Below are 12,334 nucleotides of genomic sequence, written 5' to 3'. Positions count from 1 at the left end.
TACTTGATTTCCTTAATTTTTTTTAAAATTTGTAATGTTGACACTGTCAATTAAGCCAAATTTAATTTATCCAGGATTGTGATCAACATCGATATCTATCTGTTGCATCTAAGGCTTAGGATTTTCACCTAACGTATAGGACACATTTTGACTTGCTTCATTTTGAAATAACACAGATAAGCAAAAAAAAGTGGGCCAATGTAAAATTTGCTTGCTTCCTGTTGTAATAATTCACACACTTTTGTATGTCTCAAGAGTGTGAAAATTAAGGATATCATGGGATCTGATAACAGTGTTGATATAAGCATTTTATATTTATGCAAGAGATATGCATATGCAAGAGATATGCAACGGTATTATTAAATGTGACTTCTTTAAAGTGCTTCTGGTTGTTGGCTGGGTTTGGTCATTAGTGTGTGCTCATGGGGATAATAATAATTCTTTAAGATGAAAATGGGCTTTAATAAGGAAAACCAAATGTTATTTAACCTAAGAGTGGTTTGGTGGGGTGTGTGTGTGTGTGTGCCATATTAATTTGATGGATCTAAGAAAATTTTGCTGCATTGGGAGAGGTAAGGATTCCTGGATCCATCACTAATCATCTGATTTGACCTCCATGAACCTCAGTTTTCTCTAAAGTGAGAGTTAGTTACCTTCCTATCCATCTCCTGGGACTGTAGTTAGCATCAAATTAGATAATAGTGGATTACAAATGGAAGAAAAACAATAATATTAGGATTAAAGTTGTCATAATCTATTCAGTAATTGACTTATTACTTGGCTTATGGTATAGAAGACAAAGGCTATACAATTATAAACCTCTAAAGGTTTTAACTTGGGGACAGCAAGGATATGGAATATACAGATATCTACAAAATAAAATTGAACATATAGCAAACTAAGCTAGAAGTGTGGGATGAGTGCCCGCTCACCTGGATATTGCTGCCCTGCTCACCAAAATCTTGATTTAATAGTTAGGTAGAAGGAAGACTATATAGAACAATACTAAAGCATTTCATTGATTTGGTGTTTTATGAAAATGATAAAGGTTTGTTGTTCATGGCTGAAACCTACTCTAATGGGAAATACACAATGGCTTATAAAGGATATAATTCAGGATTAATGTCAGTGTCTCATTCCTCCTCTGAAGGAAATGCTGATCTCCCTTAACCATGGTGGTTCTCACAGTAGTGTCCATTTTTGGTGTGTCACATGTTCTTGACCACAGCAGTGTAGCTTGCTGTGAGATGTTTGTTCCTGCCTTAAACCTGGACAACCCAGGGTGCTCCCTGTTTCTCTACCATGAGTGCTCTGTTCCTGTGATCTCTCTGGTAGATTTGTCCTCTTGCTGCTCTGGTGGATGCATTCTCAACCTGCCATAGTCAGGAAAGTAGGGTTTTAAAAACATCCTTAGCAAGATATGTGACTCTCTCCTTAGAAATGGAACTGAAATCTGATCCACTCATTTGCACAGAATTGAGCTCTTTTGAGGTATGGCTACTAAACACCCCTCCACCACCCATTCATGGCTTCTGCAAGGGCATGCACCATAGCATGGTATAAGGACTGGAAGAGTTCAGTGCAGAATGACTGATTTCTGACTTGGGACCCTGGAAATTTTCCATAGTAAAGGTAATATTTGAGTGAACCTTGAATGATGAGTAGGATTTTTGATAAGAGGAGGGGTTGGGAAGAGAAAACACCCAAAGAAAAGGTGCAGAGACAAGAAAGCACCAGGTGGGTAGGTTTGGTTCCTGTGAAGAAGTAATTGATAAATTCCAAGACCCACATCAGAGGAGTAGAGTCAGTAGAAGCTACTTTACAGAAGGTCCAGAATAACAGAATGATGGATATTTTAAAAAATACTAGGAAGTTTGTTATTTTTCAAGTATCCATAATGGCTTAGCTTTCAATATAATTTTTAGAAGATGTTATTTTCTTGATTTCCCTCTCAGAAGTTAAACACAGAGTATCTTTTTTTTGCCCTGAATCTTTGCTTTGTATTTTTAAATGGTATTAACCTCAGATGTTTTTCCCAGATCATTCTACTTAGGCCCAAATTGAAATACTAAGAAGCTTTGAACTTTATAAATGATATCTCATAAAACTTCATTTTTTTAATAAAAAGTTAAAATGGTAACAATCTCATTGTTTTAAATATCTTCTTTCCTATAGTTTCTCATACTTTTCCCTACAAAATCAAGTACTGTAATATCTCAAAGCTAGATTGACAACCATTTCTATATCCAGGCTTTGTATCTCTGGGGTTTGTGATTCTGGGTGTCAGATTGGAGTTTGGGTGGCAGAATGGTCCAGATCCCCAACTCTGGTAACCAGAGCAAGTAGCAGTTTTAGTTTTAGGGATAGGTTCTATAATGGAACAAATATTTGTACAGTGGAAGTTACCACTGGCTAAGGCTACTTAAGGATTCTTATTTTGCCAGATCCTAATAGGCTATGTGACTGCAGAAGGTGCCCCAGTGATGGCACAGACCCTGGTTTGAATTCCGTGAATCTGATGGCCACTGGGTCAAGTTCAATTCATCTCAGTAAGTAAAATGCAACTTAATATTTGGAGGTCTCAAGAGAATTCTAAAAGCCCCTTGTAGACTAAGTTCTGCAGTTTGAAAAACATTTTATTTGCTATTTTGACTACTACCTTTGTTATTTGCATCTCTTTTAATTGCTCTGAAGCAACTAATACCTCTTTGTGATGGTTACCTATTTAATCACCTCAAGATACACAGCAATCCAGGTGGATATGGGATTAAACTTTAAATTTATGAATAGCTCATGATTTTTAGGGAATCTCTTGATTATTTTTAAGGGGTAAAAAGGTGGTAGATAAAAAATTAACCCACATAAATACACTCAGAAAGCAAAGGTAAAGTATCATTTTGAGGCAGTGCACCCTTTAGAATGAGAGAGTGGAGCAGATTTAGTTTTGTTGATGTATTTCTGAGTAAAGTACTAAACTCATAGAATCTTGAAAGAATTGTCCAAGTATGGAGATGGCACTTGCCTTTTCTTTTGTAAGAGTTGCCCTCATGGCTTGCCTTTGCAAATATTAATGTACTATTTTTAAATTTCATGGTAATGCCCTTCTACGCTAACCTAAAAACTGCTGATGTTGATAACCTCATTCTCAGTCTTCCACAGTGATATGTTCTCCAACAGAGGTAGGGAGGAGGGCTAATTTGTAGTATTTACCAATTTCCATGGTGCGAAAATTTCCCACCATGGCCAATTTCAAGCTGCTACCATCACATCAACCACTTAACATAATTACTGAAGATTTCACAATCAGCTCTCAAGATGGTACAAGCCAGTTCCAACATATCACTGGCTCCTCCATTGCATTTCTAACATCTAAATACCACCACTCTCAATGCATAAAATATCATTCCCTTTGCTAACATTTTATATCCAAAGCGTTGGGATGTTGTACTTACCTGCATCCACTAACTGGTTGGTTCCAGCACTCTAGCCCAAGGACCATGGATCTATGTTTCCTTTTCTAGCAGCTTCAGGGCTATGACCATAGAAATTTAACAAAATAACTGTCTTTAACCTTTTGTGTGTGTGTGTGACTGAGTATAGGTACTGTGAAGTATTGGGAGTCACTATCTACTTCAGGTGAATCAAGAGGTAGAATCATTGTCATGTATAGTTTTTACTTACAATAAACTGTGTCATTCAACCCTCTTCATCTCTACTATTGGTGACAAAGATTTCTGTCTGGGATGTAACATGGAGAAAATAATAAGTGTGTTTATTCCTTATAAGTGGGGAAATACTGGAGAACAGATTTATATTTTGGAAGGGAGAGAATGTGTCAATAAATATGCTGTTTATAAAAATTTAAATAGATTACAAATAACATTTTTGAGCATTTTTTTGAGACTTCATAGGCTTGAGAAAACAGAATTTAGAACAGATATATTATGCAGTGCTTCTAACTTATAAATGATTGTTCTTTCATTATTTCCATAGCTCTTTAATGAAAGAATGATCTGATGTTCTTTATTTCTGTTAAGTAGTTACAAGTACTTTTTGTTTTACTTTGTTTACATGTTCTTTTAATATGGATTCCTGGTTTGGCAAAATGTTAACTGGAAACAATTTCAAACTTCTGTAACTTAGAGTTTTTGAGCCTGAGGTTGGTATTTCTTCACAAATATTGATGGCTTTTTCTTTTCTTAAAATAATAGAAGCTTTAAAAAAAGAAAGACGTGTAAAGAAAGAAAGATATTTTGTTTGGCTTCACTAAAATACCACTTGGCTCCAACCAGCCCATATTTCCTGACTTTGACTATGCCTCAAAGCAGTGAAAGAGTAGAAGTTTTTAAAATGAGATTTGAGTTTGTGTATTTGCATTCCTTTCAGTTTTTGACTATGTTATTGGTCTTAGGTAGTCCAAAGCTGTGAAGCCTGAGTGAATCTCCTTAATGAAACTTAACAGTAGGGAATTTGTGTTGTTCAAAATTTGCTTTACTAGTGACAAATCTGAAAAAGACTTTTTTTTTTTTTTGATACAATTGCTTTTTTCATATAGTCTGAATTCTCAATCTACTGACTATCCAGATAGTATTTATGAATATATGTTAGATACTTTCACAAGTAATTATAGGCTATTTGAGAATTATGACATAAGAAGTGACCCAAATTAAAGAAAACAAAAAGTACTAGGTCAACTTCATTGCTGACTTGAACTAGTTAGGATATCCTATGGGAAAGTGATCCACTTTCTTGACATAATTGATAGGTGGTGTCACAAACAGAGATGGCAAGCCTAAAATTTGCACAGTGATTTTTCTATGCTTTCCCCTTCATTTGAAAGTAGTATACATTTTCCACGACTCTACTGTGACGTGAGCCATCCCCTTGAGAGAGATAAAGCAAAGTGCTAAGGAAACACAGCTCCACAATGGGCCCGGAGCAGAGCCAAAATGCATGCTGAGGAATTACTTCTTAGTGCTGCATTCTGAGAGTGCTCTGGGTATGTGTATGGGAGTTCTTAACTGAGACCTTTCTCTCCAAGTACTTGGGAGACTTGAAAAGCATGGGTAAACAATATACACATTCCATTTGACTCTGAAACAGAACCCCTTGTGGGATACCAATAGCACCTACTCCCCACCCACAGCCATGCTTCCAACAGGTTAGCGCTGAGAATTGTGCCAAGCACAAACAATGTGCTGCCTGGGATCAGCCGCAGTGTTTCAGTGCTGAAACAGGTGAGGCCAGCCTCCGTGAGTGTCTGTCATTGTTAACCTAATTCAATAAATGCTGAGACGCTTTTCTAAAATCAAGTATATCTGAGGTATGAGGGGAGTGAGAAGAATGTAAAAACAAAAAGATAATAGGCAGGAAGCAGAGTGGGGAAAGAAGAGAAGATACCTGAAAAGGAGGGAGAGGGGGAAATGGCACTGTTCATTGGGCTTTGCAGTCAGACAGAAAGATGGGCTCAAATCCCAGCTTTGTAGGTTTCCAACTGCACATGTCACTTAAATCAGAAACTGTTACACAGTTGTATTAAAATGTGAACAATAATGAGATATCCTTATTTATTAAAAAAAAATGAAAATCCTTCTCTAATGGTGGTTGCTAGATTATGTGTTCTTCTGTGCTTGTAATTTTAGAGAGACTGTTTGCCTCTGCAGTGCTGAGACTTTGGTATACCAGGATTTGGTTTGGCTGTGTTTTGGTGGAAGGCCTATACAAAATTTAACACACATTTTTTTTCTCTCTCACATAAAGAAGTTCACAGGTGGGCAGTTAGTGCAGGGCTTAAAGATGGCCCACCCAGTTGCAAGTGGCAGCATCTCCTTCCTTGTTTGTGCTCAGCTATCCCTCATCTTCATCGTTAAGTATGGCTGCTGGAGCTCCAACTATTATGCCCTTGTTTCAGGGAGCAGGGTGGATGAAGGACAGGAGAGGTCACCTTGTCCCTTGTAAGAGATTTCCCAGAAGTACCATGTGACATTCTGTTTACATCTCATTGACCAGAACTTAGTCTTGGCCACAAAGACCTACAAGGAACCTGGTTCTTTTAGCTGGTTCTCCCTTTTTTTGAACCTTGTATATGGACTGTAGCAAGAAACTTTGTGATACTTCAAAATGGCCTTACAATGAAAATTGTTAATATTAGTAGTAATAATATTAATTCACATTTGAAGGAACACAGACACTGTATTCAAAAATCCAAATGGACCATCTTATTTACCCTTCCTTTAACGTAGATGTTATTATCACCATTTAACAGAAAAGAAAAAGGGCTTTAAAAAAATCAAATAGGTTGCCCAAGTTTGCATTGCTAGAGCTCAGAACCAAGCTTGTCTTTGTTTGAGATCCCAAGTATGTAATCATTACTTTACTCTGTCTTCATTTCTCAGGTTTTAAATTAGTAGTTTATTCATATCTACAATGGGATGTTTTAAACCTTCTATCCTATTTGCTCTTTTATAGTCTTTAGCTCCCCACTCTTTTCACTCATACACACACACACACACATACACACACACACACCTCATTTAATTTTTCAAATCGTGAAGTGTTTCTGTACTTATGTTAAATTATGTAAAGATATGGAATATCAAATACTTCATTAGTTAATTCTGAGTTGTCTTCTTGTATTTTGGTCAGGAGACTGCATAATAGATTTTCTGGCAATTTTTTTTTTTCTGGGCACCCTCTTTCTGCCAGGCACTGCCCTAAACACTATGGAAGATAACAGGGTGAGTAAGAAAGAGTCCCTGCCCTGAAGGAGTTTACAGTATAATTCTTTAGAGAATGGATTTAGACAAGCCTCTTAACATCAAATTATACTATGACACCACATGTAAATCACAATTGACCTAGATGCACACGCCCATTTGTCTTTATAATTATAAATGCATCATTGTTGCCTCTAAATGGTCACCCTTCCCTTCAAAACATTCCCAAGAAATTAAGTAAATATGCAATTCTGTTTTAGTAATCTTAGTATTTTTCCCTCAAACATGGCTATTACATTATTGTTTTAGTAATAAAAGCTTGTTGATTTTAATTTACATAAAGGGGATAAGAAATTGATTATATTACCTATTATTTTAAAATAGTTATCAACCATGTCCATTCATATAATTTAACTCCTCTTGTATAATATTTTGAGTAGTGGCAAAAATAATATGCAAGTGTCTTAGAAGCCCAAATCAAAATGGGGACCTGTGTGATAGCATTTATCCTTGGCATAGTTTTTATGAGATTTGAGAAGAAAGATGCTTCACTTGATAGATTAGGGAAGAGAGATTGGTTAAACTAGGAAAGGGATTAAATTAGGCTTGGGAAGAGGGATTAGGTTAGACTGGGAAGAGGGATTAGTTTAGGCTAGGGATATGAGATTGATGACACCATCTCACACAGGACTTCCTTCTAATCTAGTCTTTGGACTCTGGATAGAGGGGAAAGGGAAGGTTTCTTGTTCTGTCCACTTCTTTACTTCGTTTTCTAGTGCATTCATTGCTTACAAATAAGTCATTTTTTTTTCCCCTATCTGAGAGCTTCCTCTAAATTATTTTGCCCCATATACTATTATTTACATGCAGGTGTACACATGTTTCCCATTATGTATGTTTCATAATGGGAAGTTGATTTTTTAATATGCATAAATATAATATACATCTGCTCCTGGGATTTGCCTAGAGGCATTCATTCCTAATCTTTAAGGTACTTTGTTCACTGAGCTGTTTGAGCTCTTTTTTTCAGGTTATTTGTCCTATAGCATGTGCCCCGACACTTACATTTATAGGTAACAGTCTCCTGGCTCTCCTATCCTTTATCTTTCATGGCCTAATTAACATTATCTAATCATGGGAAACTCACATTTTCTAATTGTCCTTGAGGTAATGGGTTTAAATATTATCTTGAGTGAATATAACTTTGACAACTTATACCATTTTACCTCTAATAATAATGCTACAAAGCCCTTGTGTATAGCATTTGAATTAAACAATAACAAAAAGTGCTATTCTACATTGAATTTTGTCCTCACTGCAAGACCAAGTTAAATGGTTTGGCTCATTCACGATTTCATGTCACCAGGAATTCTGCAGTAAACAAGATAGACACAGTTTCCACCCTCCCAACACACCATGGGGGAGATAGATGGTAAAAACAGGGAGATATGTCTTCATAATCTATAGCTCAGAAAACTTGAGTGATGTGACCATAGTCACAGTCAGTATGTGATGGAGTCTGTATAGGTGTGTAGTAGATGCCTAAACTAGAAGGGCAGGTAGAAAGGTGATTTGAAAGAGTCTTGAACAACTGACAAAGGGTTGGTATATTTTTTCTCATTTTAGGTAGCCTTTAGAGCATTTGGATTGGGGTGGTAATACAATAAAAGTGAGATGCCAGTTAATGAAAAACAGTGCTAGAGATGTGGAACAACCAAGAAGCTGCTAGTATTTACATGTGTGAGGTCAAACACTGAAATAATGGGATGGTAGTCAGATTGGGTGGGGACACAGAGGGGACAATGCCGTGGGAAAATGGGAGGACTTGGTGACAACTGCATAGAAGTAAAGGAGAAGCCAGTGATGCTTCAAGTTTCAGGTGACCAGAACAACTTTGTAATACCATGGATAGCAGTAGGAATTTAAACCTAACGTTAAGAGAAGCCCAAATGTCCAGCATATGGCTTCCTTCTAAGAGCATCTTTAATGGTTGTCTTTCTGACTGTTCCCTGCACCTAGGGATAATGTTCCTTCCTGCTCTCTTCATTCTGAATCCAATCTAAGCAGGGCTTTCTGCTCTGTCCCTGGAGGATAAGGAGAAACACCCCAAAGATTTAAAATTGGGAGAGAATGCCACTCAGATCATTACTCAAAAGTGGATCTTTTCCAATTGTATAAAAATGCAGCTTATGACGGGTGACAATGTGATTGGGAAAGCCTTATGGACCACACTCCCCTGTGTCCAGTGTATGGATGGATGAGTAGAAAAATGGGGGCAAAAAAAAAAAAAAAAAAAAAAAAACGCACCCAATGTCTTTTTTACTTTAATTGTTCTTTTTCAATTTAACTTTTATTCTTATTATTTGTGTGTGTGTGTGGTAATGAAAATGTTCAAAAATTAATTTTGGTGATGACTGCACAACTATATAATGGTACTATGAACAATGGAATGTATGCTTTCTGTGACTGCATGGTATGTGAATATATCTCAATAAAATTGAATTTTTAAAAAAAGTAATGTTAAAAATGGAAAAAAAAAGTGGATCTTTTCTTGAATGATGGCTGTTCTGGGTCAGCTAAGACATATACATGGTATGTATTGACTGTTGATTGGTGAATTGTTTCCTAGGCGTTTTTTGTCGACCACAATTCCCGTACCACCACTTTCATTGATCCTCGGCTCCCCCTTCAAAGCAGCCGACCCACAAGCGCCTTGGTTCACCGGCAACACTTGACCAGGCAGCGCAGTCACAGTGCTGGGGAGGTGAGTCCACGCCTTACCGGCTGTCCTGCTCGTAGACACTGTCGGGATGCGGTGGTTTGTGGGATTGGGTTGGCTTTTTATTATTTTTAGGATTATCCCAGAGGATAATCTCTGGTTTGATTTAGAGATTATCATTTGAAGGCTGAAAAGCTTTGGAATGTTGGCAGGGCTTCTCTGAAAATACATGGAATCTAAATTACATATTTTTAACAGTAGGACATATAAGGAAAGACTGAAGAAATCAGCCTTTTTAGGAAGGTGAGAGAGAATGTAATGAGGTAATAAATTGTTCAAGAGTGGATAATGACCAGCCCAAGCCCTTTTGCGTACCCACGGACAGCTTCATAGGACAAAATGAATGTAACTTTAAGTAAGCTAAAATTAGAGTGAATCTAGGGAAGAATTTCTTAAAAGTAAGGGGGTTAGATTAAAATCTTCATCCAAGGCTATGGGCTTGTGGAAACTGCACTAGTATTCTTAAAAATTAGAATATATCAGAGAGAGTTGATTTATGTACTGTAAGTGCCCAGAGAAAATGAGCTGAATGAAGAACTGACAACTACTGTACCGCTCTTAGCCGGTTTGCAGTGGCCCATGATAAACACATGGGGGCGCTCCAATATCCTAACCAAAAAAAAAAAACCTCTTCCTGTTTCACTTTTTCCTTTAGCAGCTTAAATAAATTAAAGAAATGTTTTAAATAAAGTTTTTTCTTCTTAAAATGGGTTAATGCTTTGAATTTGCATCACTTGATGTACATTGTTTGTAAAACTTCCTTAAGTCAAATAGAAAAAAGATTCTTTTCCTGCATGCCTTTTTAACATCTATGTGCATATCATATATTCAATGTTCTATTGTAGGTCAAATATTTTTGTAGCCTCTATTAGAAAAAAAAAATTATAAATGCAATAAATAACTGGATTTGATTAATCAAAATTCATCTCTTGAAACTCCCCCTCATTATTTACACACTTGCTGTAATGCATCTTGTTTGCTGGTTGTAAATGCAGACTAGAAGAATGCATGTGAAAAGCTCATAAAAAAATGATATATAAATCTATTGCAGGATGAAGTATGCACAAAAATATTTATGTTTTATTAGTAGCTAATAAATCTTTACCTTGCTGTCCTGTAAACCATTAGTGGTGAACTGGATGACTATAGCAGCATTCATCTGCAAAGCAGGACAGACCTCTCACCTTTGGACCTCTTGCGTGATATGGAGCATAATTAGGGCCCTGCCTGACTTTATCACATGACCAGTGCAGTGCCCTTTAGCCGCTCGCCTTATCTTGACTTCGCAACATAAAGCTGACTGTTAGGTCTAGTCAAGACTGTTTTTCCTGGGAAAAGATGTGTGAGATTAATAGCTATACTGACATTTTCTTCCAACCCCTCTACCTTGGGACTTGAATTATGTTCATGGTCTTATGGTGACTGTTGTGGGAGAGGGTCTTAAAGATATGCACATACAATTGGAATGGAGATTTCTCTTCACATTAATGGAATGAATCTAATCGGTGGAACAGGGATAGCCCCGGAAAGACTCCACATTCAGCTACCACGTTGTTAATAATCCTTTGAAGGGAAAGCACTTTTTGACACAGCTGCTGGAAGCCTGCACATCCTGTGTGCTACCCACACTTACTGGATGGGTTGCCCACTATCTGGCAGTATGGTTTGAAGAAGAAGTGACATCTCAGGGAGAAGACCTTTGGCTGTGTGTTGAAATAAGTCCTCTGACTGACATACAGTGTGGAGTATGTCACCAGAGAAGGGCTGTCTTCAATACTCAAAAGAAGCAAGGCAAGAAAACTTCTAGTTACATAGACAAATCTTTCCAGCCCTCCTCTTATTCTCATTCAGCAGTTATTCCAGTTAGTAGAAATATTGGTATCTCTGCCACCCAACAAATTCATTGTTTCCAAACAGCTTTTATGTAGAAATATGGTGGTTGGTATTGTGAGGGATACAAATAAGTAATGTATGTTTCCTGTGCTCTAATAGGAAGAGAAAATGTGAAACCAGCCAAAATATAAATGAATAAAAATGAGTGAAAAGTGCATTATAAACTGTTAATAATGGCAGCTGCTTTGTAAATAGACTCCAAGAGCTATGGTTGCTCAGAGAAAGTCATGTTTAATTTCAGCTTGAAGGGAAGGAAGGTTTCACCAAGGAAGTGCTTTTGAACTAAGCTTTGAGAGCATTCTTGAAAGATAAGCAAGCAGTAGCAGGTGGGGAAGATATTTCCGGTTTTAGGGCCTTTAGAAAACTCTCACCAAGCACCTAACGGATACAGTATGATAAAACGGTTGTGAAGGTTTCAGTGGCTGGGCATGGAAGCTCTATTTTTCAAAGTACCGACTTATAAATCCAATACGTTATTTGGCCTTTTGTTCTCTTACTCTCTCTTATTACCACTGTTCTGCTGTTGCCTTAAGAGACTTCTGTAGTATGTGAGGTTGGGAGAAGAAGCTAAAACAGAAGCTAAGGCAATGTTAGAGTTTTCCGGTAAGAATGTTAATGGGCGTTTTCGGTTATCTGTTTGCATGAGTTTCTAAATTTATAGTGGGTGCAATAAATAATTCGGGCTAGGGCAACTCTATTTAGCTCTCCCACCTGCTACTATATGCTCGCCGGTGTGGGAGGTTCAAACTAGAAAGAGCTGTTATACTGGGTGCTCTAATAGGCATATAAAATTGCTTCTCAGGAGATAATGCACTAATGAAGAAAGCGACACGAAGAATGCTGCTCTCCCTCTGCTGAGGCAGGGAATTCTCTGGCTTACTTTGGCCAAAAATAGGAATTCTGGTCAGTGTCCCAATACATTTTGTACCACCTAGCTCTTCCCTGT

At 37.3% G+C, this 12,334-nt stretch overlaps 1 protein-coding gene across 6 annotated transcripts in view; it reads left to right on the top strand.

The window, feature by feature from the left end:
* Positions 1-12,334, top strand: part of HECW2 (HECT, C2 and WW domain containing E3 ubiquitin protein ligase 2) — a 377,612-nt gene that overhangs the window by 287,964 nt on the left and 77,314 nt on the right. For all 6 annotated transcript variants that reach the window (XM_037848573.1, XM_037848571.1, XM_037848572.1 and 3 more), the window contains one exon: positions 9,346-9,480. In XM_037848573.1, the coding sequence (XP_037704501.1) occupies positions 9,346-9,480 (135 nt within the window). The remainder of the gene's footprint in view (positions 1-9,345; positions 9,481-12,334) is intronic.

The sequence above is a fragment of the Choloepus didactylus genome, chromosome 9 (genome assembly GCF_015220235.1).
Source record: "Choloepus didactylus isolate mChoDid1 chromosome 9, mChoDid1.pri, whole genome shotgun sequence".
Classification (NCBI taxonomy): domain Eukaryota; kingdom Metazoa; phylum Chordata; class Mammalia; order Pilosa; family Megalonychidae; genus Choloepus; species Choloepus didactylus.
The sequence above is the reverse complement of the archived record's forward strand: the minus strand, read 5'-3'. Positions and strand labels throughout refer to the sequence as shown.